Source organism: Erpetoichthys calabaricus, chromosome 6, assembly GCF_900747795.2.
Source record: "Erpetoichthys calabaricus chromosome 6, fErpCal1.3, whole genome shotgun sequence".
NCBI lineage: Eukaryota > Metazoa > Chordata > Cladistia > Polypteriformes > Polypteridae > Erpetoichthys > Erpetoichthys calabaricus.
This window is the reverse complement of record NC_041399.2, coordinates 207,347,313-207,373,758: the sequence shown is the minus strand read 5'-3', so window position 1 is coordinate 207,373,758 and position 26,446 is coordinate 207,347,313. Positions and strand designations below refer to the sequence as shown.

The 26,446-nt window shown below is 39.8% G+C and overlaps 1 protein-coding gene across 1 annotated transcript in view; it reads left to right on the top strand.

Annotated features, from left to right (window-relative positions):
- The window catches only part of LOC114653835 (threonine synthase-like 1), a 39,883-nt gene extending 14,273 nt beyond the window's left edge, over positions 1–25,610 (top strand). The window contains exon 2 of the mRNA XM_028804384.2: positions 20,262–25,610. Coding sequence (XP_028660217.1) covers positions 20,273–22,480 — 2,208 coding nt within the window. The 5' untranslated portion in view covers positions 20,262–20,272 and the 3' untranslated portion in view covers positions 22,481–25,610. The remainder of the gene's footprint in view (positions 1–20,261) is intronic.
- Positions 25,611–26,446: the final 836 nt, after the last annotated feature.

The window sequence follows — 26,446 nt, the reverse complement described above, 5'->3', positions numbered from 1 at the left end:
AATCAATGGCAACCTTTTGTAGGTCTATGAACTTAATTTAAAGTTTAGGTTTACACGGTGCTTTCTTTCTGAAGTACCTGCACTCATGAATATGTCTGTATGCGTCAGTCGCTCAAATCCCCGCGCTTCGCACCGGCGAAGTACTGCTTTTAAATTTTTATTAAGAAGAAAAGAAAACCTTTTAAAATTGAGGGAAAATATACCAATAACAGTTTGTTAAGGATCTGTTTTTTTGTGAAGCTGCCTTCACTCGAGTGATCACTTCGAGCTGACTTGCTGGCTAACCATAAGCGTTACCTGGTGGGTAACCACCCATACAATCAGTTTGTGAATCAGACTACGAATGCCGTGAATGTAATTACCCTGATCTACATGCTGTCAAATAAACGAACCACACGCCGTGGTGCAATTTTAGGGGCTTCGCCTCTAGCGCTGACGTCCGAGGTTCGATTCCTGTAAGGGAGTGAAGTGAGTGGGTGGTTACCTACCAGGTAACGCTTATGGTTGGCCAGCAAGTCAGGTAACATCAGCCACGGTGCCTTCAGTTGTGAGAAGCAGATCATAGAATGGATGAAAATAGTTTACTGTCAAATAATGCAAAGAGTACGCGACACGTCTTTCCCCCTTATTCTTGGCTCATCAGGCGTACACACTCACTGCACTCGCTTACGGTAATCGAACCTCGGACGTCAGCGCTAGAGGGGCTTCGCAGCGGTGAAGTATTGCTTTAAAATTTTAATTAAGAAGAAAAGAAAACCTTTTTAAATTAAGTCTTAAGAAAGAGGTGTTAAGATATTGACAATAAGCTACGCAACCCACCAAGACATGCAATCGTTTAAATCAAGGCGCGAGTCAAAAAACACCATCCCATAATATTAGTTAACGATTAACACATTTCTATATGTATTGTAAGCATACAATACGACTGATAATATGTTGCGCTTATTTATCTGGTGTACTGACATTTTTGCGCGTTTAACGGCTGAAATCTAACGTGGTTTGTGCCCTTCAGAATGAAAAGTGTTTGCATTTACCTTTTTAATAAAAGGCGAGCTTTTAAGCATGAGAAATCACCCCGTAAATGCACACGTTTAATTGCACATGTGTTAATATGTATGCTTACACAGTATTAAAAGACACTCAACAATTACACAGTATTAAATGACAGTCAACAATTAACGTCATTTACCTTCGTTCCCGCGTTTGACTTGTGCTGTAAATCTCTTCCTCATTTTCAGTTCACGTGATTATATAGGAGGCGTAATGCGTGATGACGCAATACGTGACTCCGCCTCCTCCATTAGAGTATATGGACAAAAAACAGGTTCCAGTTATGACCATTACGCGTAGAATTTCGAAATGAAACCTGCCTAACTTTTGTAAGTAAGCTGTAAGGAATGAGCCTGCCAAATTTCAGCCTTCTACCTACACGGGAAGTTGGAGAATTAGTGATGAGTGAGTCAGTCAAACAGGTTCTAGTTATGACCATTACGCGTAGAATTTCGAAATGAAACCTGCCTAACTTTTGTAAGTAAGCTGTAAGGAATGAGCCTGCCAAATTTCAGCCTTCTACCTACACGGGAAGCCTCCATTAGAGTATATGGACAAAAAACAGGTTCCAGTTATGACCATTATGCGTAGAATTTTGAAATGAAACCTGCCTAACTTTTGTAAGTAAGCTGTAAGGAATGAGCCTGCCAAATTTCAGCCTTCTACCTACACGGGAAGTTGGAGAATTAGTGATGAGTCAGTTAGTCAAACAGGTTCCAGTTATGACCATTACGCGTAGAATTTAGAAATGAAACCTGCCTAACTTTTGTAAGTAAGCTGTAAGGAATGAGCCTGCCAAATTTCAGCCTTCTACCTACACGGGAAGTTGGAGAATTAGTGATGAGTCAGTCAGTCAGTCAGTCAGTCAGTCAGTCAGTCAGTCAGTGAGTCAGTGAGGGCTTTGCCTTTTATTAGTATAGATTCAACAGCCATACATCCAAAAGTATCGCACTTTATACAAAACTAGCAAAATACCCGCGCTTCGCAGCGGAGAAGTAGTGTGTTAAAGAGGTTATGAAAAAAAAAAGGAAACATTTAAAAAATAACGTAACATGATTGTCAATGTAATTGTGTTGTCATTGTTATGAGTGTTGCTGTGTTTTATATATATAAAATACACACACACACATATAAACATATATATACATATACATATACACATATATATACATATCTACATATATATATATATATATATATATATATATATATATATATATATATATATATATATATACATATATATATATATATATATATACATATACACATCCACATATCAACATATATATATACAAATATATACACACACACACGCTTTATGGGTGATGATTGTTTTAGTCTTTTTATCTTTATTTTATTTTATTGTAGAATCAACTCCTATCTGCGCACAGCAGGGCAGCCGTGGGCGGATGCGTATGGTGTATTTACTCCATGTTATCGCGCATTGCGCTGTCAGTGGTATTTTGATAAAAGAATTTGAACAACATATAAGAAGCGTATAAATTATTAAACAGTAAAACATTAACATTTAAGAAGTAAAGTTACATTAAGTACTACTGCAGTGCCTTCGGGTATACCTAATTTTTTGTTTGCCCATTACATGCTTAAATGTATACATTTTTTGGTGCACCTACCCGAGAACACGCGACATATAACCGAGCGTGGGAGAAGCATGGATTTTAAACACGCATTGAGTTCATCTGCTGGTCTCCCTCGTGAAATAACTGGTAATGTTTGACTAAAATCTACACCGAGTAAAACGACATTACCTCCTATTTTTTTTTTTTACGATCTCTGAGATCTTGCTTTTTTCGGTTCAAGGCTTCATAAGCTCTTTTATGTTGTATGGTGTACTTATCCCAAACCATCATCTTTGAATGTTGCAAGACTTTCGCCTTGTATGTAGATCGGGGTAATTACATTCATTGCATTCCTAGTCTGAATCACAATGTGATTGTATGGGTGGTTACCTGGCACTGTAGGGTTGCCACCCGTCCTTTAAAATACGGAATTGTGCCGCATTTGAGAATGAAATTGCGCGTCCCGTTTTGAATCAATACTGGACGTGATTTATCCCGTATTTTTTTTATCATTTTTTTTTTAAAGCAGCGTCTCATGCAAATCATCCCACACGCATTTTATGAAGATGCCTCCTTTCCTACTTTTGATTGGGTAATACTTGATGTCATCGTTAGTTTGATTGGTGTTTTTAACTGTCCAGTGAGGAGGGCGTGTCTTTTAAGTACAGTCTGCAAAGTGTTGGCACTGAGATGTGGCGTCAGCGCCATAGTTGAAGCCCTTAACGTTGCGGTCAGCAAGTCGGCTAACATCCGCCATGTGCCGTCTTTCAGTTGCGAGAAGCAGATCATAGAATGGTTGAAACTGTTGCCCCTAACGTTGCGCCACGGCGTGTGGTTCGTTTATACCTCGTGTCTTCTCATTAAACTTTTATCTCGCGAATATGTTATTGCAATCCGCAGCGGGAGCGTTTCTATAAACTTAATTGAAACTTACGTTTTACACCGTGCTTTGTTTCCCTTATGAACATGCTTGTATGCTTAACTCGCTCCGTTCTCAATTGTTTAATTAATTTTTTGCTCTTCGCTGTTTGCGGCTGTTCCTCCATTTCCCCCTACTTCGTTCTTTTATCTCGCGAATATGTTATTGCAATCCTTAATGGGAGCGTTTCAATAAACTGATTGAAAATAGTTTTGCATTTACCTTTTTAGTAAAAGGCGAGCTTTTAAGCCTGAGAAATCACCCCGTAAATGCACACCTTTAATTGGACATGTGTTAATATGTATGGTTACACAGTATTAAAAGACAGTGAACAACGTCAGTTACCTTTCTTCCCGCGTTTGATAAAAGGTGAGCTTTTAAGCCTGAGAAATCACCCCGTAAATGCACACGTTTAATTGCACATGTGTTAATATGTATGCTTACACAGTATTAAAAGACAGTCAAAAATTAACGTCATTTACCTTCGTTCCCGGGTGTGACTCGTGCTGTAAATGTCTTCCTTGTTTTTAGTTCACGTGATTACGTAGGAGGCGTGATGACGCGATACGTGACTCTGCCTCCTCCATTACAGTGTATGGACAAAAAATATGTTCCAGTTATGACCATTACGCTTTGAATTTCGAAATGAAACCTGCCTAACTTTTGTAAGTAAGCTGTAAGGAATGAGCCTGCCAAATTTCAGCCTTCCACCTACACGGGAAGTTGGAGAATTAGTGATGAGTGAGTCAGTGAGTCAGTCAGTCAGTCAGTGAGGGCTTTGCCTTTTATTATTATAGATTTATCTGAAAAACACGGACAAAGAAGTTTTTTTGGATTTCTATATGACTCCGAAAGATCACGTTCGCATATATAATAAACCAGCATGTGACGAATTGTCAGCGATAACAGTTTTGAAAGACGGAGATATCAAAGTCAGAGTTAATATTCTTGTGTATCCAAAAGCATAGCATGAAATGACTAGCATGTAGAGCCCGCACGGGGATTGGCGAGCGAAACAAGCAGGAGGCAGAGCCAACCTAGTCTTACCTAAAATGCTGAAAAGTAATGTGTCATCTTTTACTTCATGCCTTTTTGTGATCAGTTCATCCTTTCCTCACTTTGCTATTCACAGTAACAGACATTTTAAGCAAGGGTTAAGGTTAGGCTTAGGGTTAGGGGTTAGGATTAGGTTTAGGGTTAGCATTCTTTTTTTTTTTTTTTTTTTAAAACCACGTTAAATATTAAACCAAATGTTTCCCGCATTTTACATTACAGAGTGGTTTGTTAAATACTTAATCAGATGAATCTTACATCAACAACGCAGCTTGGTTTACTTAATGTTTACTACTTGGAGAACAGGCATTTGAATGTGGCTTTCTTATTACAATGCCATCCGGTTTTTTTTTTTTTTTTTTTTTTTGCTTGCTCACCAAATTTTTAATAGCAAGTGCTCTACCACAATGTCATATTCATTGTTAGGGAATAAATATCTGGCAGCGCACGAGTAGGAGTTGGCATCTTGAATTTATTGCATATTTCATGTGTGGGATGCTGTATGTATTCAAGGTACACATTACATTTTCATAACTCTCCCACTCACGCGCCCGCTCATGCAGTTTTCTTGCTGATGTATCTTTCTCTAGCAGGATCGAAAATTTTTTTTTATATATATATGAGACCCCAGGAAGCTGAGTTGGAATTTTGCTAAGATGTGGGACAGCATTTTTTTTTTTTGCTGTGACAAATAACATATTTATGTTACTGATATAAAGATGAACACAATTTACTTCAAGTATAGTTAATTACAAGAGATTTTTATACATGCTGTAATGATAGTACTTGATGCAGCAATCTGTTGTATACCTATTAGTCATATTTTTTATGTTATCGTTATATGTTTTATTTCTTGTTCTTTCAATACATTAGCATGTTGAATGTGAAAATTGCAAGGTTTGTGGCAGGAGCGGACTGGGTCTCAAAACTGGCCCCGGCATCCTTCAATGAGTGAGGTGACGACGTCGACCCACTTGGCCCATTATTCATTGTAATTTTCTTATAATTTGTGATGAGTACGTGGTTTGCTACTTGCTATGAGCCTATGATATGAACTCTGTCTAAACTGTTGCCAAGCTTAATCTGTACACTGTTGTTTAGACACAATTTAAAGTTTGACGACATGCTTAGAAATAAAATTGAATGAAAAATAAAAATTTAGTAACAGAGCTTACATGCTATTAGATTGCATGTCAAATGTGAATGTCATGTCCAAGTGCCAGTACCCTAGTAGGCTAGTAGCTGCTCATTTACAATGGAATAAATTATAACCAAAGTTAAAATGAAAACCTTACGTGATTGAAATGTTCCATTAACTTAACGATAAACTATAAATGTTCCGTCCTAATATGAAAAATTCCTATCCTTTGCTTTATAACCTTATTTCATCACACTAATAATCACAGCTGAAAACCACTAATTATTATGCACGCCGACAACCAGAGAACAATAAAATGCATAATAAATAATCTAAACTAAATTATTAGTACCAAAGAATTTAAATACTAGATATGAGATAAAATAAATTGCAATAATGTATATGCTAACTGAAATATAGCGGTATCAAAACAAAAATCGGCAACTAAAACAACTTGACGATATAATACGGTATATTATATAGGACAATATATAATTCGCAGTACCGGACAGATACAGTGCATCTGGAAAGACTTCACAGCGCATTACTTTTTCCACATTTTGTTATGTTACCGCCTTATTCCAAAATGGATTAAATTCATTTTTTTCCTCAGAATTCTACACACAACACCCCATAATGACAACGTGAAAAAAGTATACTTGAGATTTTTGCAAATTTATTAAAAATAAAAAATTGAGAAAGCACATGTACATAATATTCACAGCCTTTGCCATGAAGCTCAAAAGTGAGCTCAGGTGCATCCTGTTTCCCCTGATCATCCTTGAGATGTTTCTGCAGCTTCATTGGAGTCCACCTGTGGTAAATTCAGTTGACTGGACATGATTTGGAAAGGCACACACCTGTCTATAGAAGGTCCCACAGTTGACAGTTCATGTCAGAGCACAAACCAAGCATGAAGTCAAAGGAATTTGTCTGTAGACCTCCGAGACAGGATTGTCTCGAGGCACAAATCTGGGGAAGGTTACAGAAAAATTTCTGCTGCTTTGAAGGTCCCAATGAGCACAGTGGCCTCCATCATCCATAAGTGGAAGAAGTTCAAAACCACCAGGACTCTTCCTAGAGCTGGCCGGCCATCTAAACTGAGCGATCGGGGGAGAATGGCCTTAGTCAGGGAGGTGACCAAGAACCCGATGGTCACTCTGTCAGAGCTCCAGAGGTCCTCTGTGGAGAGAGGAGAACCTTCCAGAAGGACAACCGTCTCTGCAGCAATCCACCAATCAGGCCTGTATGGTAGAGTGGCCAGACGGAAGCCACTCCTTAGTAAAAGGCACATGGCAGCCTGCCTGGAGTTTGCCAAAAGGCACCTGAAGGACTCTCAGACCATGAGAAAGAAAATTCTCTGTTCTGATGAGACAAAGATTGAACTCTTCGGTGTGAATGCCAGGCGTCACGTTTGGAGGAAACCAGGCACCGCTCATCACCAGGCCAATACCATCCCTACTGTGAAGCATGGTGGTGGCAGCATCATGCTGTGGGGATGTTTTTCAGCGGCAGGGACTGGGAGACTAGTCAGGATAAAGGGAAAGATGACTGCAGCAATGTACAGAGACATCTTGGATGAAAACCTGCTCCAGAGCGCTCTTGACCTCAGACTGGGGCGACGGTTCATCTTTCAGCAGGACAACGACCCTAAGCACACAGCCAAGATATCAAAGGAGTGGCTTCAGGACAACTCTGTGAATGTCCTTGAGTGGCCCAGCCAGAGCCCAGACTTGAATCCGATTGAACATCTCTGGAGAGATCTTAAAATGGCTGTGCACCGACGCTTCCCATCCAACCTGATGGAGCTTGAGAGGTGCTGCAAAGAGGAATGGGCCAAACTGGCCAAGGATAGGTGTGCCAAGCTTGCGGCATCATATTCAAAAAGACTTGAGGCTGTAATTGCTGCCAAAGGTGCATCGACAAAGTATTGAGCAAAGGCTGTGAATACTTATGGACATGGGATTTCTCAGTTTTTTATTTTTAATAAATTTTCAAAAATCTCAAGTAAACTTTTTTCACGTTGTCATTATGGGGTGTTGTGTGTAGAATTCTGAGGAAAAAAATGAATTTAATCCATTTTGGAATAAGGCTGTAACATAACAAAATGTGGAAAAAGTGATGCGCTGTGAATACTTTCCGGATGCACTATAATGTTTAGTAGTTTAGAAAATTAATTTTAATGTCAAACAGTAACCAGTACATATAATTTATTTCATGAAACGGCCAGCCCATGACCAGACCAGAGTCTGCAGACCACCAGGCATTGCCCAAATGCCCTAATGGCCAGTCCAACCCTGGTTTGTGGTCAGCATAACATGCTAGTGGCAGTGCTGCCTCACGACAAGGAGTGGGTGCTTACTGTGAAGAGCTTGCATGCTCTCCCTGCATCTATGTTGCTATGGATTCCTCCCACAGTACAAAGACATGCAGCTTAAGTGAACTGGCATTGTGAGGTTGGCCCAAGTGTGAGGGCATGCATGTGTGTTTTTATGAGTTCACTCGGTCTAGCAATTGCACGGCCAGCAGATGTTGCTGCTGTTTTTTTCTCTTTCTGCCATCTCACGTTCTTAATCGGTTACCTGGAGGAAAGACCCAAAACCCGATAACTTTGTGAAGGTGGACATATTTGTTTTTTTACTTCACCAGCACTTGCCAACCTCGTAAACTTCTGACTAAGATCAAGATGAAGGTTCTAGCCCCAGTGGTTTGTGGGTAATCGCGTGACAGACAGACACAAACTTTCAATTTTTTTATGTATAGATAAGAACACATTAAGAATGTGTGGCACAGAGCCATATCAACATTTAAATGGATGATGATACATTTTAAAGTCCATCATGACTAACATTTAGAATATTGATTTTGTATTGTATAAGCAGTCCGGTGATGTATCATATTTTGTCTGTTAGGCAGGTTTCCATGATAAAGAAGGTATATGGTAGTTTGTTCATTATTAATAGAACAGCTCTGTAAAGCTAATGTGAAGGATCATCTTTATTTTTTATTTACTAGCTCTATTATTCTGCAATAACTGTCTGAAAATAGAGCAAGCTATCTTTTGCTTTCAAGGAAGATAGCATCATTTCTGCTGAAATGTCAAAGGAGCGTTCTGTAATTATTGTACATTTATCAGGCTGTAATTTGCATTTTTATGACTCGGCTTAATTAAGTTCTATTTTCCTACAATACAAGGCTCACACGTTTTAATATGTAAAAAGTAATATGGATAAATATAAATTAGGTAAGGCGTACTAATACTTCTGGGGATTTGGCAAGTATTAGTTAATCTGTGGGGCGGCACGGTGGCGCAGTGGGTAGTGCTGCTGCCTTGCAGTTGGGAGACCTGGGGACCCAGGTTCGCTTCCCGGGCCCTCCCTGCGTGGAGTTTGCGTGTTCTCCCCGTGTCTGCATGGGTTTCCTCCCACAGTCCAAAGACATGCTGGTTAGGTGGATTGGCGATTCTAAATTGGCCATAGTGTGTGTTTGTGTGTGGGTGTGTTTGTGTGTGTCCTGCGGTGGGTTGGCACCCTGCCCGGGATTGGTTCCTGCCGTGTGCCCTGTGTTGGCTGGGATTGGCTCCAGCAGACCCCCGTGACCCTGTGTTTGGATTCAGTGGGTTGGAAAATGGATGGATGGATGGATAGTTAATCTGTGAGTCCACTCTAAACACTGAACATCATGTAGGTGGGCAAAAACCTGAGTCTTTCAGTCCTATAGAGCAGGGGTCCCCAACTCCGACCTGTATATGATTTTCTTCTCCATATTTTTGTATATGATCTATAACAGGGATCCCCAGCTCTGGTCCTGGAGGGCCACAGTGTCTGTTGGTTTTCATTCTAACCCTTTTCTTAATTAGTGACTAGCTTTTGATGCTCATTAACTCCTTTTCCTTTCATTTTAATGTTTTATTTATTTTTTTTTTAAGATTTGTTCCCCTGAATTGCTTCATTTCTTTCCTTAAATGGCACCCAAACAGAAATGAAATGTGAAGTGAGGGAGCCAACAGAAGACCAACTAAGTCAGGGCCTCAAACTCCAACTAGTTGCTTCATCAGGCACCGAGTCTTGTTGTTAACTAAACCCGTTCTTTAATTCCATGACTTGTTGTTGCTCTCACTGTGCAATAGCAGACATTTCTGTAATTGTTGATTTTCTCTTTTCTAAGAAATAGAGAGAGAGAGGTTAGGAGCACACGCTGATACATCACATTAAGCTCTGGTAAAATGTATTTTGGACCTGAGCAGATCAACATTCCTGAGACCTTCATTTTCAGATTTTGTGAGATGGACACAGTTTGCTGGTCATGTTTGGGCTGATTTTGTATCTTGTTATTGTTTGGCTGCTATTTAACTATTTAACAATTAAAGGGTCTGAGTCTTCAAGAGCAAATAAAGTAAAATCAATTCAAAAAAATTTAGTTAGCAGCAGAAACAGGTCACTAATTAAGAAAAGGGTTAGAATGAAAACCTGTAGCCACTTGTGGCTCTCCAGAATCAGAGTTGGGAACCCCTGCTATAAAGCATATACTGTACAAAAATATGGAAATAAAATTATATATAGGTCAAATTCATTTAGAATGAACTCTGTTTTAGAGAAAAACTCATTTTAACATTTTTTTTTTGTCTGCGTGGGTTTCCTCCCACAGTCCAGAGACATGCAGGTTAGGTGTATTGGCGATCCTAAATTGTCCCATGTGTATGCTTGGTGTGTGGGTGTGTGTGTGCCCTGTGGTGGGCTGGCACCCTGCCCGGGGTTTGTTTCCTGCCTTGCGCTCTGTGTTGGCTGGGATTGGCTCCAGCAAACCTCCATGACCCTGTAGTTAGGATATAGCGGGTTGGATAATGGATGGATGGAACTATCTTAATGTTCATCCCAGATGGATGGAAATATTAGCTTGATCAGCCGGTATTTCAAGGCCCTTTTTTGTCTTTTAAGAAATGGCTTTCTTCCTGCCCCTCACCCTGTCAAACCTGCAGCACAAAGTCTCCTGACACTTGCTTCTTTCAACTTGGTGTGCTTGAAGTTGTGCTGTGAGGCGCCTGTGATCACGCCAGCTGGTGACCCTCAGAAACTTGCCTTCTGGTTGGATGGTGACTTTGGCTCTGCCAGATCTCTTCCTATCAGAGTTTCTTCCAGTTTCCAATTGCCCTGTAGGACACTACTGTACTCACTGAAACTTGGATTTTTTTTTCAATTTGTCTAAATGAAAGGCCCACACTTCTAGGGGCAATAACGCTCTGTCTCATTTCATTTGTTTGTTGCCGTTTTCTTGCCATTATCACTGGAATATTGTCAAAGTAGTACTTCAGAGGGTGTAGTGTAACAGTCTGTTCCAACTCTGCTTTAAGACAGACAGTAATGAGCAGAAGTTGGAACACCTGTACAAATTGTTTGCTTCAATTTGTAAATCTTCATGTACTTTAATTGCTGCCGAACATCTGTAGGTTGGAGCCTATTAGTTGTTCCCTGAAGAAGACCCATTTGTAGTACTGTGAAATTTTCTTTTTTTCACTTTTTGTTAACATACACTTTAAACGTAAACCTCTGGCAGTTTATTGCCTACCTTATCACCATTCCATGTCATTCATTGTATTTCAGCTGATTAAATTTGAAGAAAAATTGGAAAACTGAGGTTGACCAGTACTGTACATAATCTGTCCTGGCATTTGAGCATCTCATCAGCCATTTTCTGCGTTAATGTTAACCTTCCTCACTACCAAATAAGCATAGTAAGTGTTGTGGTCAGTTTAGCCCAGCAGATGGTGCAGGTGAGCATTGTAGGCCAAGATGTTCTCATTTGTACTGTCTGCACCTCTCCGCATCCATGAACAGTCATGGAATTTTGTTCTTCAAGAGAGCAGATGACATTCAAAAGTGAACAAATCAGCAACCCTGGTTTGGACATCAGTCACTGGTGAGCCGTAATTGGGATTCTTCAGGCAGTTTTAGCAGCGTGTATTGAATGTGGAAAGAACTGGAAGCGCCTCAGGGATTATAGGGGGGGGAGGCACATCTTAAGATAGTTTTGAAATTCTTCAAATCATATACAGTATCTGCGGAATAAAATAAATGGGAATTTTTTAGACGTGAAAACATTTTCATTTGTAAGAATTCCAATGAAACATTAACGGTGGCGACTGGCGTATTTGTCTTAGTCAGTGCCCCAGAGAGTTATCTGAAAATCCAGCCACTTTAATGCAATTTGGCCGTCTTTGTGAGCCCCCAAGCTTATAATTAGCTCCTTGTATGAATGGTTCTGACCTTGTCACAACAGACAAAGCAGAGTAAAGGAGAGACCACACTGTGATTTACAGGATTATGACCACATTAAACTGCAATTTAACCCGTAACCTTGATGCATTGCTAGAATGGAGACAAAATGAAAATGAATCATATTTGAAAGAAAAGGCTTGAGTGCTTGTGCTGTGCTTGCAAAATATATGAATATGAATATCAAATCATTTTAGATTCTATTTTGGCAATCAGTTTTCCTAAACATCTTTGCAATAAATCTGCTTCGTAAATGCAGTGCCTATAAAAAGCATTCACCCTCTTGGAAGTTTTCACATTTTCTTGTTATACAACATTGAATCTCAGTTGCTTTTTGGACATAAAAAAATATTCTTTAATGTCAAAGTTACAATAGATCTTTGCAAAATAGACTAATGTACAAATATAAAAACACAAAATCATTGATCTCAGTTAGCTTTATATCTACAAAGGGTGGGAATACTTGTAAAAAATCTCACAATTTTGATTATTTTCCATTTTAGCGGATAGTTTAGTTTGTATTTGAAACAACGTCTGTAAAGATTATTCGCCCTCATCGAAGTGTCACATCTTTTTGTTATACAACAACACCAGCAAAACCAAGGAGCTGGTGGTGGATTTTAGGAGGCCCAGACCCCTCATGGACCCCGTGATCATCAGAGGTGACTGTGTGCAGAGGGTGCAGACCTATAAATACCTGGGAGTGCAGCTGGATGATAAATTAGACTGGACTGCCAATACTGATGCTCTGTGTAAGAAAGGACAGAGCCGAGTATACTTCCTTAGAAGGCTGGCGTCCTTCAACATCTGCAATAAGATGCTGCAGATGTTCTATCAGATGGTTGTGGCGAGCGCCCTCTTCTATGCGGTGGTGTGCTGGGGAGGCAGCATTAAGAAGAAAGACGCCTCACGCCTGGACAAACTGGTGAGGAAGGCAGTCTCTGTTGTTGGCATGGAGCTAGACAGTTTGACATCTGTGGCAGAGCGACGGGCGCTCAGCAGACTCCTATCAATTATGGAAAATCCACTGCATCCACTAAACAGTGTCATCTCTAGACAGAGGAGCAGCTTCAGCGACAGCCTGCTGTCACCGTCCTGCTCCACTGACAGACTGAGAAGATCGTTCCTCCCCCAAACTATGCGACTCTTCAGTTCCACCCGGGGGGGGGGGGGGGGCGGTAAACGTTAACATTATATAAAGTTATTGTCTGTTTTTACCTGCATTACTATCAATCTTTAATTTAATATTGTTTTTTTGTATCAGTAAGGTGCTGCTGGAGTATGTGAATTTCCCCTTGGGATTAATAAAGTATCTATCTATCTATCTATCTATCTATCTATCTATCTATCTATCTATCTATCTATCTATCTATCTATCTATCTATCTATCTATCTATCTATCTATCTATCTATCTATCTATCTATCTATCTATCTATCTATCTAAGTGGATTTAATTTGGCTTTGTTTGATGCTATTTAAATGTCGAGGTAATCACAGATATCTGCAAAATGGTCCAAATTAATGACAAATATATAACACAAAATAATTGATCGCATAAATATTCACCCCCTTTAATATGACAGCCCTAAATCATTCCTGGTGCAGCCAACATTTTTTTTGAAGTTACGGAATTTGTTCAGTGGACATCGCCTGGCTGGGGTTTAAGTTGATTGTTGTATAAATGCACCTGATAGTGGAAGGGCCAACTTGTTGGGGAGCCAGTATGGCGGGATAACTTACACAATGAATACAAAAGAACACACCAGGGGCCTCATGTATAAATGGTGCGTACGCACAAAAATGTTGCGTACTCCCGTTTCCACGCTCAAATCGCGATGTATAAAACCTAAACTTGCTGTAAAGCCATGCACATTTTCATGGTAGCTCAAACCCTGGTGTACGCAAGTTCTCCGCTTGGTTTTGCAAACTGGCGGCACCCAGCGTCAAAGCAGTGCTTTAGTCCCAGTGTGGTTTCCCTTTCTTTTTTAGATTCACATCCCTGACGCGGCTTTATCATATACACTGAAATTAACCGGATATTATTTATTAGTTTAAGGCATCTGATTGTAATTAACCTGTAACAGTATAATGGTCCACAGAATGGCCAAACTATTCCAAATACCATAGCTGCTTTAGTGTTGTTACTGTCACTGCACCTTCTTCTTCTTGTTTCAGCTGCTCCCATTAGGGGTTGCCACATTGGATCATCTTTTTCCATATTACTCTCACTGCACCACTCGGAGTGTTTCTATCACTGTATCTGAATGGGGAATCACAGATCTACAGCAGCTGATTGGAAAGAGAATTATCGGTATACAGCATCAAGCAGACGCTGCCTTAGCCATGCTGTCTATTGAACTGCTCTCATATGACAAATGCTTCAGAGCCTTTCCTGTATGGACCTCGCGGTTCAGAAACAGTTTCATCCCAAGAACTCTAAACACACTCAATCAGTCCATCAAGTGCTCCTTGTAGAACTGTCTGTACTTATAAGTACAATTACCTCACTGTAAACTTGCAATACAGTTATAATATTGCACAACCTGAGCCACTTCATAAAGTGCGTATTTACATATGATGATGATATCATTTTTAAGATGAAATTCAGCCAAATATGTTTATTATACAGATAAAACTTTAACTTCATTTAAATAATCTATATTGTTAATAATTAAACATGTGAGGACACGGTGTCGCAGTGCTAGCAAGGAGCTAGCGCTCCATTCATGGATTGTTCCTGCCTCGCGCTGTATTCTTGGGGCTGGCATGACACTGGAAGGATAGATGGATAGAATAATTAAACATGTACATATTTCAATGTTCCTTAAAAGTTTTGAAGAGTCTGCTTTCTCAGCTTACAGATGGCTTAACATCTGTTACAGAGCTGATTGTGTGGCGATTGGTTACTTGGAGAAAGAAAAGGAAGGACAGGAATGGGGGTTACTATGTTTGAAAGAGACAGTACTGCTGCAATAAATTATTTCATCCAAGGTTGCGCACAGTGCAGCAAGCATCTTGTGTGAGGCAGGCACAATCTCTGGACAGGGCGCCAGCTCATCACTATCACTGCGCCACCGTGTTCCCATGTTTAATAACATGCTTTAACTCCTATCATCATGAAAATGATATCAAGTATATATCTCAGTATTTAAATTATTCAGAGAGTGGTAATATCATGAATGTAATGTATTCTGTGTCCAGTTGGAGGAAGGGAAAGCCCGTTTAAGAAGCACGTAGTGATTTGCACACATAGAGCACATAAAAGAACACATACAAAAAAAAGTATTTCATGTGCTACTTTAGTTACGATGGCATTCGTGAAACTAGTAAATTAAACTATTTTAAGATGAAGTTTATGATGGTCTACTTTAATGACAAAATAAACTACGTGATTAAAAGTGGAAATTTCAAGATTAAAGTTAATATTTCAAGCTTTTTCCCAACTGTGTCCCTATTTTTTTTTTCTTTTCTCTGTACCCTAATAAGATTTCATATAACACTCAGATAATGGGCTACAACTCGTCCTTTTCACTGTGACTTTGATATCTGACCATTTCTTTTTTATTTCAGGCACTGTGCGACTTTGTGAACTTGAGCTTTCGAGTTTCTCCGACACTATATGTCACTAGATCAACTTCCTTTTTTTGTTTATACCAATGTTTAAACCAACAAATTGTACGTTTTACCTTGCCTCCACTTGGTATTCGCTGAAATTCTTCTATTTTCCCCTGTGCTTTTGCCATTGCCTTTTCACAGATCGCTGAGATTAAGGGCTATTTATATTGATTTGCATATTCAAAGATGCGTAATTCTGGGAGGAGTTGGGGAGTGGCAGCAGGCACGTGCACGTGCGTTACTTTTCATGCTGACTGGGATTTATGGAGCGGAAGAACGTGGAAGCTGGTGAACGCACAGATTTATGCATCTGGGTTTTTTGTGCGTACCAACATTTCCGCTTTTGTCCCTACGCCATGTTTTAGTAGCCAGGTTTCCATCCAAGGAGTTTTTGCGAAAAAATATTTAGCGCTTCAAATTTTTTTACCGATATAGCTGATGGAAATGCTAATTATCGATAAAATGTTGTACATGTCGACATAACATTTTTCCGTTTAACTTTAGCGCATAAATTTCATATCGATACTTCAGATATCACAAAAACTACATTGGAAACAGTTTTTGTCGGAAAAAAGGGCTTTAACGCAAATAAATGTGTCACATTTTCATCATGTGCAATCAAAACGAGAATGGCGGAGCGGTTCGCATGGTCTGATGAAGAGAGTTTTTTTTTTGATTAAACGTCGTTATTTTGTATTAATTCAAATTTCAGTTTTAATTAAAAACCTTAAGGGAAGCAGGTTAATTCAGTTGTTATTGCACTGTGAAGGGATGTTGAAAGGTAGGCTCACCTGTACAGATCCGATGCTGCAAACACAGCTGCATCATGGGCACTTCCAGGAGTGCCAACGCAAATGTCTCATATCATGCACCTGTCATCAACAAGGGCCTGGAGAACAATAGATGGCCACCCTTTGCGATTAATGTAATCGCGGTAGCCTTCCGTCGGGGGAAGAATAGGCACATGCGTGCCATCCAGCGCACCGTAAATCTGTGGCACAAGATGCACCAAGGAATTGCGGTATGCAATTTCATTGGCCTCCGCTACAGTCGGAAGTCTGATATAACGCTGCATTAATTTTTCTTTAATAGCGGTGCACACAGCATATACACATCGATGGACGGTAGTTTTACTAACCCCGAAAGATTCTCCAACTACTCTATACTCGGCGCAGGTTGCCAGCTTGTAAAGGGCGATGGCAATCCGCTTTTGGGTTGGAACCGGTGGTCGGTGGCAACCTGTGATGGGCGCAACATCAGGACTGATGAATCCACACAACATCTCAAACGTCGGCCGTGTCATTATAAAATGTTGCAGCCAGAGATTTTCTGTTAAGTGTCTCTCCACCACCTCCTCCCAGAAGGTCTTATTCCGTCGTCTCTCCCATACCCGTGGGTTTCGTCGCACTGGGGTACTTTCTTTGAGCTCTAGGGCTATCAGACAAGCAACTGCTTCATTCTGCTGTCGTCTTCGGATATTATGTACAATTCCAATTATTTGTGAAACTGAAATAACAGTAAGCTGGCAAATTTCAAAAAACTGTCTGAATAATCTCTCCATTTCTTTGTTTCTTTGTTTAGTGGAGGGGGTGTAACGTGGAAAACAAAAGGTAGATAATTTGCGACATACACAAAATTATGTATGAAAACGGCTCAAGGGCAGATTTTTTTCGCGATACAACAAAAGTTATGCGACAGTTCGTTTTGGGGGGGGGGGATGACGTCATCACGCACACCATTTTATCGATAAAAAGCCAGTTTGATGGAAACAGGCTGGAGACAGCAAATTTCGCACATTTTTTTTACATATATTCTGTTTGTCGATAACAAAACGTCGCAAAAAACTGGATGGAAACTTAGCTAGTGTGAATTCTACGCATGGCTTTATGCATGTGGCCCCTTTTAACTTCAAGAAAGAGTGATTGAAAAGCACAAGTATGGGGATGGAGATGAGAAAGGGTAAATTCACATTAGGTAGATAGATACAGTAGATAGATAGGAAAGGCACTATGTGATAGATAGAAAAAGTCACTATATAATAGATAGATAGATAGATAGATAGATAGATAGATAGATAGATAGATAGATAGGACTAGGGAATCCATTCCTGGGAATTCGGGAATCCCGCATTTCATTCCCGGGAATCCTGGGCTCCCGGGCATCTCACATGTGAATGGTTTTAGAACAACCAACACTTATTTTTAATAAAACTACTGCAATATGTTGACACAAATAAAAGACTAACCTTATCTACAAGCGGTTCGTGCTGTCATAGAAGTACAGTGATCCCTCGCTATATCGCACTTCGACTTTCGCGGCTTCACTCCATTGCGGATTTTAAATGTAAGCATATCTAAATATATATCACGGATTTTTTGCTGGTTCGTGGATTTCTGCGGACAATGAGTCCTTTAATTTATGGTACATGCTTCCTCAGTTGGTTTGCCCAGTTGATTTCATACATGGGACGCTATTGGCAGATGGCTGAGAAGCTACCCAACCAGAGCACGTATTACATATTAAATAAAACTCCTCAATGATATACGATATGCTTCCCACGAGGTGCTTCGCATACTTGAAAGCCCGAACAGCAGGTATTGATTTTTGATTGTTTGCTTTTCTCTCTCTCTCTCACTCTCTCTGACATTCTCTGCTCCTGACGGAGGGGTTGTGAGCAGAGGGGCTGTTCGCACACTGGCCTAGAGGATACGGATGCTCCTCTAAAAAACGCTGAAAGACTACCTTCACATTGCTCCCTTCATTGCTGCTGCTTTGTCCCGCGGTGCTTCGCATACTTGAAAGCTCCAACAGCCCTGTTGATTTTTGATTGTTTGCTTTTCTCTCTCTCTCTGACATTCTCTGCTCCTGACGCGCACTCCTTTGAGGAGGAAGATATGTTTGCATTCTTTTAATTGTGAGACGGAACTGTCATCTCTGTCTTGTCATGGAGCACAGTTTAAACTTTTGACTAAAGGGTGTTATTTCATGTCTAGAGGGCTCTAATAATGTTAAAAAATGTATTTAGAAGGCTGTAAACAGGTTTTCTATGCGCTAACTGCGAAAATACTCGATTTATAAATAAAGAATCCTACTTGGCGGAAATTCATTTATCGCAGTAGAGTCTGGAACGGATTAACTGTGATAAACGAGGGTTTACTGTACATGTATCTTTAGTTGCAGTAATAAGAGCATAGATAGCACAACGTCCTCACAGGTGGCGCAATGATAGTGCTGCTGCTTTGCAGTAAGGAGACTGTGGAAGAGTGTGGGTTTGCTTCCTGGTTCCTCCCTGTGTGGATATCGTTTTGAGTACTGAGAAAAGCGCTATATAAATGTAATGAATTATTATTATTATTATTAACGTGTCCAGCGTGCGGTCATCCATGCGAGAGTGCACCTTCATGCAGAAGTACGCCAGCCGCTGAGAAAGCACGCTGTGCCTCCATTGAAGTAGGCGGCACAATCATCAGATACTGATACACTTGTTCTAAACAACGCCTGCGCTTGCCGTTGCGCTGAAACACCGCCATTTCAGCTTTTACTGATGCATCCAGTTTCTTGTCATCATTCTGTGATGGCAAGTTTCTTGGCACAGATAATGCGGATGCAACAGACTGACGCATTGCAATTTCAAGTTGCTGTTCAAAGCTGTTGTCTGATGAAGTGCAAGCTGCAGCAATGGCGCCACCTTAATTATTTTCAACTATAACTCTGTTATTTCTTGATTGATTTTTACACTTTTACAAGCTATATATGCGAGCCTGGCCGTTCCCGTTTTCCCAGGAATTACAGCAGTTTCATTCCTGGGAATGAAAAATGTCCGGGATTCCCTAGATAGGACCTCCCTGAGTCTGAAAATACAATTTTTAGAATTATGTCTGTGTGTCTATCTGTGTGTGTGTGCGTGTGCGTGTGTGTGTGTGTGTAAACACGATAACTTGAGTACACTTTCACTTAGGTCAACCAAATTTTGCATACAAGTATTAGGTACAAAACGTAGATTTCTGTCAACTTCTTGGCTATTTCTGCTAGCCAGTAGTGGTACTTTACCTTTTATTCATGTAGTTGCAGAGTCCGATTTATTCAACTTTACTGTTATAATAATTGTTCAATATATTATTAATTTGATTTGATTTGTTGTTGATGGCTCTTTATTGTACATAGTAATAAAATATAATCATTTTCTTGTGGTTTACTCTTCAAATATCCATCCCCAGATCTGAGTATACAAGAAAGTCTAGGGAAATCACTCCTGAATTTGTACTTGAAGGGTCAGAGGATCTACAGTCACTGGTGTACAGGGAATAGAGTAGAGGGAAAGGACATGGCCCTGAAGGGCAGTCTAAGAGTTAGGAGTCTATCCAAACGTGCTGTTTCCATGTAAATCCATTTACAGGTGGGGGCATTCAGTTCAGTTTGTAGAAGTTTAGTTAACAACTGTTCAGGGACAGTGGCGTTAAATGGTGACCTGAAGTCAGTGTTCTGTCATTAAGTTCATTCACAGACAAGATGTTCTAGCTAAAAGTGGAGACCCATGTTAATGGTAGAGTTCACAGATCTATTAAGTACTTTTCAAAATAAATCTATATAATGAAAGTAATTGTTTCTCATTTTAATGGTTTGATTGCAGGTAGTCACCATATGCTGATCAGAATGATTCCCGTTTTAAGCCAATCTGTTACTAAAGTACTTCACTTCAGAAGACGACTGTTCAGCAGATGTTGCATAAATATTATAACATCCACCTTCAGCAAAGCATCTTTCTCAAAGCTGGCCTCACACATTGGAGAAAAGAACCTTTTGATAATCGGCCCCCCTGGCGCAGGCAAAACTACAGCAGGTAGAATTATTGGGCAGAAACTGGGATTGCCTTTCATTGATGTGGATGACGATGTTCTAGAGAAGACCTGGGACATGCCTGTTTCACAGAAACTCTCAGAGGTTGGCGGGGAAAGATTTTTGGAGGAGGAAGGCAAGGTTCTTTTGAACTTCAGCTCGTTTGGTTGTGTCATTTCTATGTCTGGATCCAACCCTTTGCACCCAGTGAGCATGCAACACATGAAGCGCAACGGAATAGTGGTATACCTCGATGTGGACAATGAAGACATCATGAGGAGAATGGAGAAGATGAAAGTTGATAGGATTGTTGGACAAACCTCAGATTGCTCCATTAGAGACATTCTTCGTTACCGTCAACAGTTTTACAGACAGTGGTTTGACCTACGTGTGCTCTGTGGTACCGGTGACACGGCAGAAGACGTGTGTGAAAAGATCTTGAAAGAACTGAGGCGATATTTTGAATGTGAGACGTTTGTTTCCACTAGAAGTGCCCCTTCAGAAATACCCCAAACGTATTTCTGTGATGTCACAGTTGAAGGTCTGGCACCTGATGGTGGGCTATACGTTCCTTCAAAAGATCACCCACGACTCTCTGCAGGGGAGTGGCAAAGGCTGATTGGCATGTCTTTTCCTGAAAGAGCACAGGTTTTGCTTGAGAAATGCATACACCCTGTTGATGTGAACCCTGTTCAGCTGATAAAAATGGTGGAGAAGGCGTACGGAAATAATTTTAATTGCAGTAAGGTTGCACCTATAAGGCATCTGGTTGATGATCAATATGTTCAAGAGCTCTTTCATGGTCCTACTGCTTCCTTCAAGGACATGGCTTTACAACTTATGCCTCAAATATTTGCCTACAGCATTCCACAAACTTGTAATTATTTAATCCTCGTTGCCACATCTGGAGATACGGGAAGCGCAGTCCTTGATGGATTTAGCATGCTTTGCAATGCTGATAAACAACGGATTGCTGTTCTGGTATTATTTCCTGAAAATGGCATAAGTCCTATCCAGAAAAAACAAATAACCAGTTATAGGCAAGAAAATGTGAAAGCAGTGGGTGTCAACTCAGATTTTGATTTTTGCCAAAGGGCAATCAAACATCTATTCTCTAATCCTGCATTCAATGGCTTCCTGGCTACGGAATACGGCGTGTCCCTCAGCACGGCCAACTCTATCAACTGGGCCCGGTTGCTTCCACAAATAGTCTATCATTGCTCTGCCTACCTGGACCTAATTGATCAAGGTGTCATATCGCTTGGAGATCCCATTGATGTCTGCATTCCTACAGGAAATTTTGGGAATTTTTTGTCTGCTATATATGTAAAGCAAATGGGAATTCCTATCCGGAAGTTTATCTGCGCCTCCAATCAGAACAACGTACTTACAGATTTCATGAACACTGGGGTGTTCGATCTGAGAAACAGAAAGCTTCACATCTCGGCTTCCCCTGCCATCGATATATTGAAGTCTTCCAATCTTGAACGATTTATACATCTTATTTCAAAAGGTGATTGGCAGCTGGTGCAGGATTTATATTCCCAATTGTTGAATCAGAACCACTTTATCGTGCCAAAACCTGTCTTGGAAAGCATTCATGAAAATTGCTCAGCAGGTTGGTGTTCGGAAAATGACTGTTTCGCAACAATCCATTCAGTTTTTACCAAAACTGGATACATCCTTGATCCTCACACGGCTGTGGCCAAAACTGTCGCTGATCGTTTACAGGATGGAACTTGTCCCGTTGTGATTTCTTCTACGGCTCACTATGCAAAGTTTGCCCCTGATGTTTTACGGTCCTTAATGGTTAAAGAATTAAGCAGTTGTCCACTTGATCAGCTCCAGCAGATTCACTCTTTAAATCCATTGCCTGTTTCCCATAAACCTTTAATGGACTCCCTGAGTGGGGCAGAAAATAGGGAACATGAAGTTTGTGAAGCGGACATTGAAGCTGTCAGTGAAAAAGTGGAAGAGTTTGTGCACAATACGTTTATGAAGCAGAGAGTGTAAAGTAGAAGCAAAATAAAAAAGAGGATCTACACATAATAAAAAGTATGCATTGAAACAACTCTTGGAATGTAATTGCACAGAATGTGTGTTGTGCTTCAGGTCTAAAAAAATTACAGAACACTACCAAGAAGGCCTGGGGCCTACACTTTCAAAATGGCCTAAAAAATAACAAAAAGGAGGGCAAAACCCAGAAGGCTAAAAAGGAACATCTAACCTGAAAGGACCGGGAGAGGAAAACAAAATGTGGTCAAGAAACATAAATGTAGGTCGATACTAGGAGTTAGAAAGAGAGACGACAAAAACCGTAACACCAATCATAAACCAGAGTTGAAAGAAATTAGATTAGAAAAATAATGCCAGGAGTCACAAAAGAAATGTACGTAATCACTAGTTAAATTGAACCTCAGATGACTCATCGTTACATCATGTAGGTGTCAAAGGATATTTACTAGCTCAAAAGTAACCAGGAGATGGCAGCGTTTAGCAGAAAGTGCTTAAAGAAGAAAGACCAAGAGATGGACAATAAGGCAACCGAAACTTGGTAATCAGAGGCAAGGATGAAAAAAGAGGAGTTGACATTTGGGCCTTCTTGTTACACAAGCCGATTACACTAGAAATGGACGCACACGTTTTATCCAACCGAGAGATGACGTGTGATACGATTGCTGCCATATTTATATTGGCGAAAAACGCGTAAGTAAAGAAACTAAACGGAAGTAAGGTACATTTTTTTAAATTGACGTGAAAATAGTATATTCCAAAAATGAATATAATGTAGTAAAAGAATTGAGTCAAAATACTCATACAAAACAAGGCAGTTATGACAGTTAGGGCTACATGAAGTCACCTTTATATGGCTGTGCTAGTGACGTCACCACCACACAGTCCATTGGAATCCCTTTGGCAAAGGGTGACACAAATTCAGATAACAGTGGTGCCCAAAACCAAAACAAAACTGCTGTTGAAAACTGACATGAAAAATTAATAACTTTTGAATAAAGCCTCCAAGCAGTTAATAAATATCATATGTATAACTGATTTTTAGTGGTTAAAGATAGTTGAGAAAGTTTAAATACCAACAATCACAACAGGGAGAGGGGGAACTTCCAAACACCTGGCCCAAAATAGCAGAGTCTTAAATGAAGTCAGTCAGTCGTTTTCTGGCCCACTTTGTCCTGAATGGGGTCACAGGGGGTACCAGAGCCTATCCCAGTTACCACTGGACACAAACGCAGGAACAAACCCTGGACATGGACATCAGTACACGTGGGCCAAATTAGTGTCTCCAGTCCACCTAACTTATATGTCATTGGACTGTGAAGGAAACCCATGCAGACACGGGGAGAACATGGGGAGAAGCTGTTTAAACGACTATAGACCAGTGGCACATACATCTATTCCAATGAAATGCTTTGAACATTGGGTGAAAAACATTTTAATGACAGAGACAAAGTCTTTTCAAGACAACAATCAATTTGCTTATTGTGCAAACAGAAGTGTGGAAGATGCTCTGCTTGTTATCTTACATAAAATCTACACCTTTCTTGATCAGCCTGGTTCATATGTCAGAGCACTATTTTTGGATTTTTCTTCAGCATTCAATACTATACAGCCTCATATACTGATTGGGAAATTGAACAGTATGAATGTAAACCCATTTATCACACTATGGATTCAGAACTTTCTTTTAAATCATTCACAGACAGTTAAAGTTCAGGACACTTTTTCAATAGTCATTCATTCAAACACAGGAAGTCCACAGGGGTGTGTCTCATCACCATTACTGTTTACTCTGTACACAAGTGACCTGAGACAGAACAATGACCACTGCTCCATTATTAAGTATGCGGATGACACCATGATCATAGGATGCATATCTGGGGAGGATGAAAGCCACTATCTAAATCAAGTGGACTGTATGGTAAACTGGTGCAATAAAAACTCTCTCAGTCTGAATGTAAAAAAAACCAAAGAAATGATATTTGATTTTAAGAGACAGAAATCTGTTCACCTATTGTAGTTCTGGGAGAGGAGGTAGAAATAGTGAATGAATATAAATACTTAGGAACTTACCTAGATAACAATCTTAACTGGAATACAAATACAAAAAAATTATTTTCTAAATGCAACCAGCGCTTATTTCTCCTCCATAAACTCAAACTATTTAAAGTAGACAAGGACCTCATGTTGTCCTTCTATCGCAGTATGATCCAGTCTGTGATCACTTTCAGTTTCATTGCCTGGTTTAATAGTCTGACAAACCAAAACTCAAAAAAGCTCCAGCAGATTACGAAGTATGCAGCTAAAGTTATTGGGGCTGATGTAGATGATTTGACTAGTGTGTGTCAGAGGGCAATGTTAAAGAAACTGGAAATCATCTCAACTGATGACAGCCATCCATTACATGTAGAACTAAACTTCAGTAAACCAGGAAGGATAGTTGCTTTGAAAACCCACACAAATCGCTCCAGAAACTCCTTTCTTCCTAGTGCCATACGATTTTTCAATAAGAAATATCGGAGATAATGTATAAGGTTTTGATATATATCCTGTAATTTTTTTTTTTTTGGGTGTAAATATGTATTATCTAACTGCCTTACCGTAACCTTTCTTATTTCTATTTGTCTGTTTTATTTCATTCTGTCTGTTCTGTCTGTTATTAGATGCAACTGGGAAGGCAAATTTCATGTTTTCTTGTGTAAACATGACTAAATAAAGAAACCTAAACCTAAACATAAATATAAACATGCAAACTCCAGACAGGGAGGACATGGGATGCGAACTCAGGTCTACTTACTATGAGGCAGCAGCTCTACCACTGCGCCACCATGCCACCTCTTAAATGACATATTTATCTTAATTTACTAAATCGACAAAGTGCACAGTATTTACAAATATCCAAAAAATTGAAAGTATATATTAGAAGAATACAAAATGAAAAGCAAAATCTAATATTGCAAAAGTTATGAATACCAAACAAAAGGAGGATCAAGAAGAGGTGATTACTCATTGGGGCAGTCACAAATATGACTGCCAAAAAAAAAAAGTTGAGAATCAGATTAATGCGAGGAAACAATTAGAAGTAACAGCTCACCTAAAGCGAGTGTAAATGCCCAATACGCAAAACAAAAGTTGAAGCCAAGCTAAAATAAGAAAAGAGTTCCCCAGCGATGATTATTTTCCCATAACTATCGCTAACATTCATTGAAAGATATGTTCTTTTTAGAATTTATCCAATGTTGTGATACCATATTTTGCATGTGTTATAATGTAAGATTTTGCATATAAGTTGATAAATATTTTGTGTGTCTTTATTTGTAATTTAGTGTTACATTAGTGAGAAGCATTCATGTTTACCCCGACCAGGAATGGGTCTCTTTGAATTTTATGATGGAGCTGGGGGAGGATGTGCCTTAAACCAGTTTGGCCAGTATTTCTCTGCTAAAGTCTTTCAACCCCTGCAAGAAAGCCAGTATGCCTAACATATGGTCTTGGGGGAGTGGCAGGTTTTAAGATGTTGTATTCCCCCATTGGTCTGAAGTATGGCTGTTTGGAATTGGCTTGAATCAGAAGACTTTAAGTACCAGGATGTCCTACTGGCTCTAGGGGTTGGACAGAGAATCTATAAATCTGCTTGCTCAACCACATTCTCTCTCTCTTACTAACCTCTGATGATGAAGAAGCATCTCTCTCTTACGTTATAACATCTGAAGAAGAACAAACTGATGAACTGAAAGGACAACACAATGGAGACCACAGCTCGGCAGCCATATTGAGACAGGAATGCAGCCTGTTCTGAAGAAAGCTGAGCACCAATGATGCCTTAACTAGAGACATTTTAAATAACTACAAGTTTGTGTGCCGCCTGAAACTACACATCAGCATTTAATCAGGTTGTATGGTTGCCAATATTCAAATGTACTTTGCATATTATTATTATTTATGAATATTACCAATAATACATTG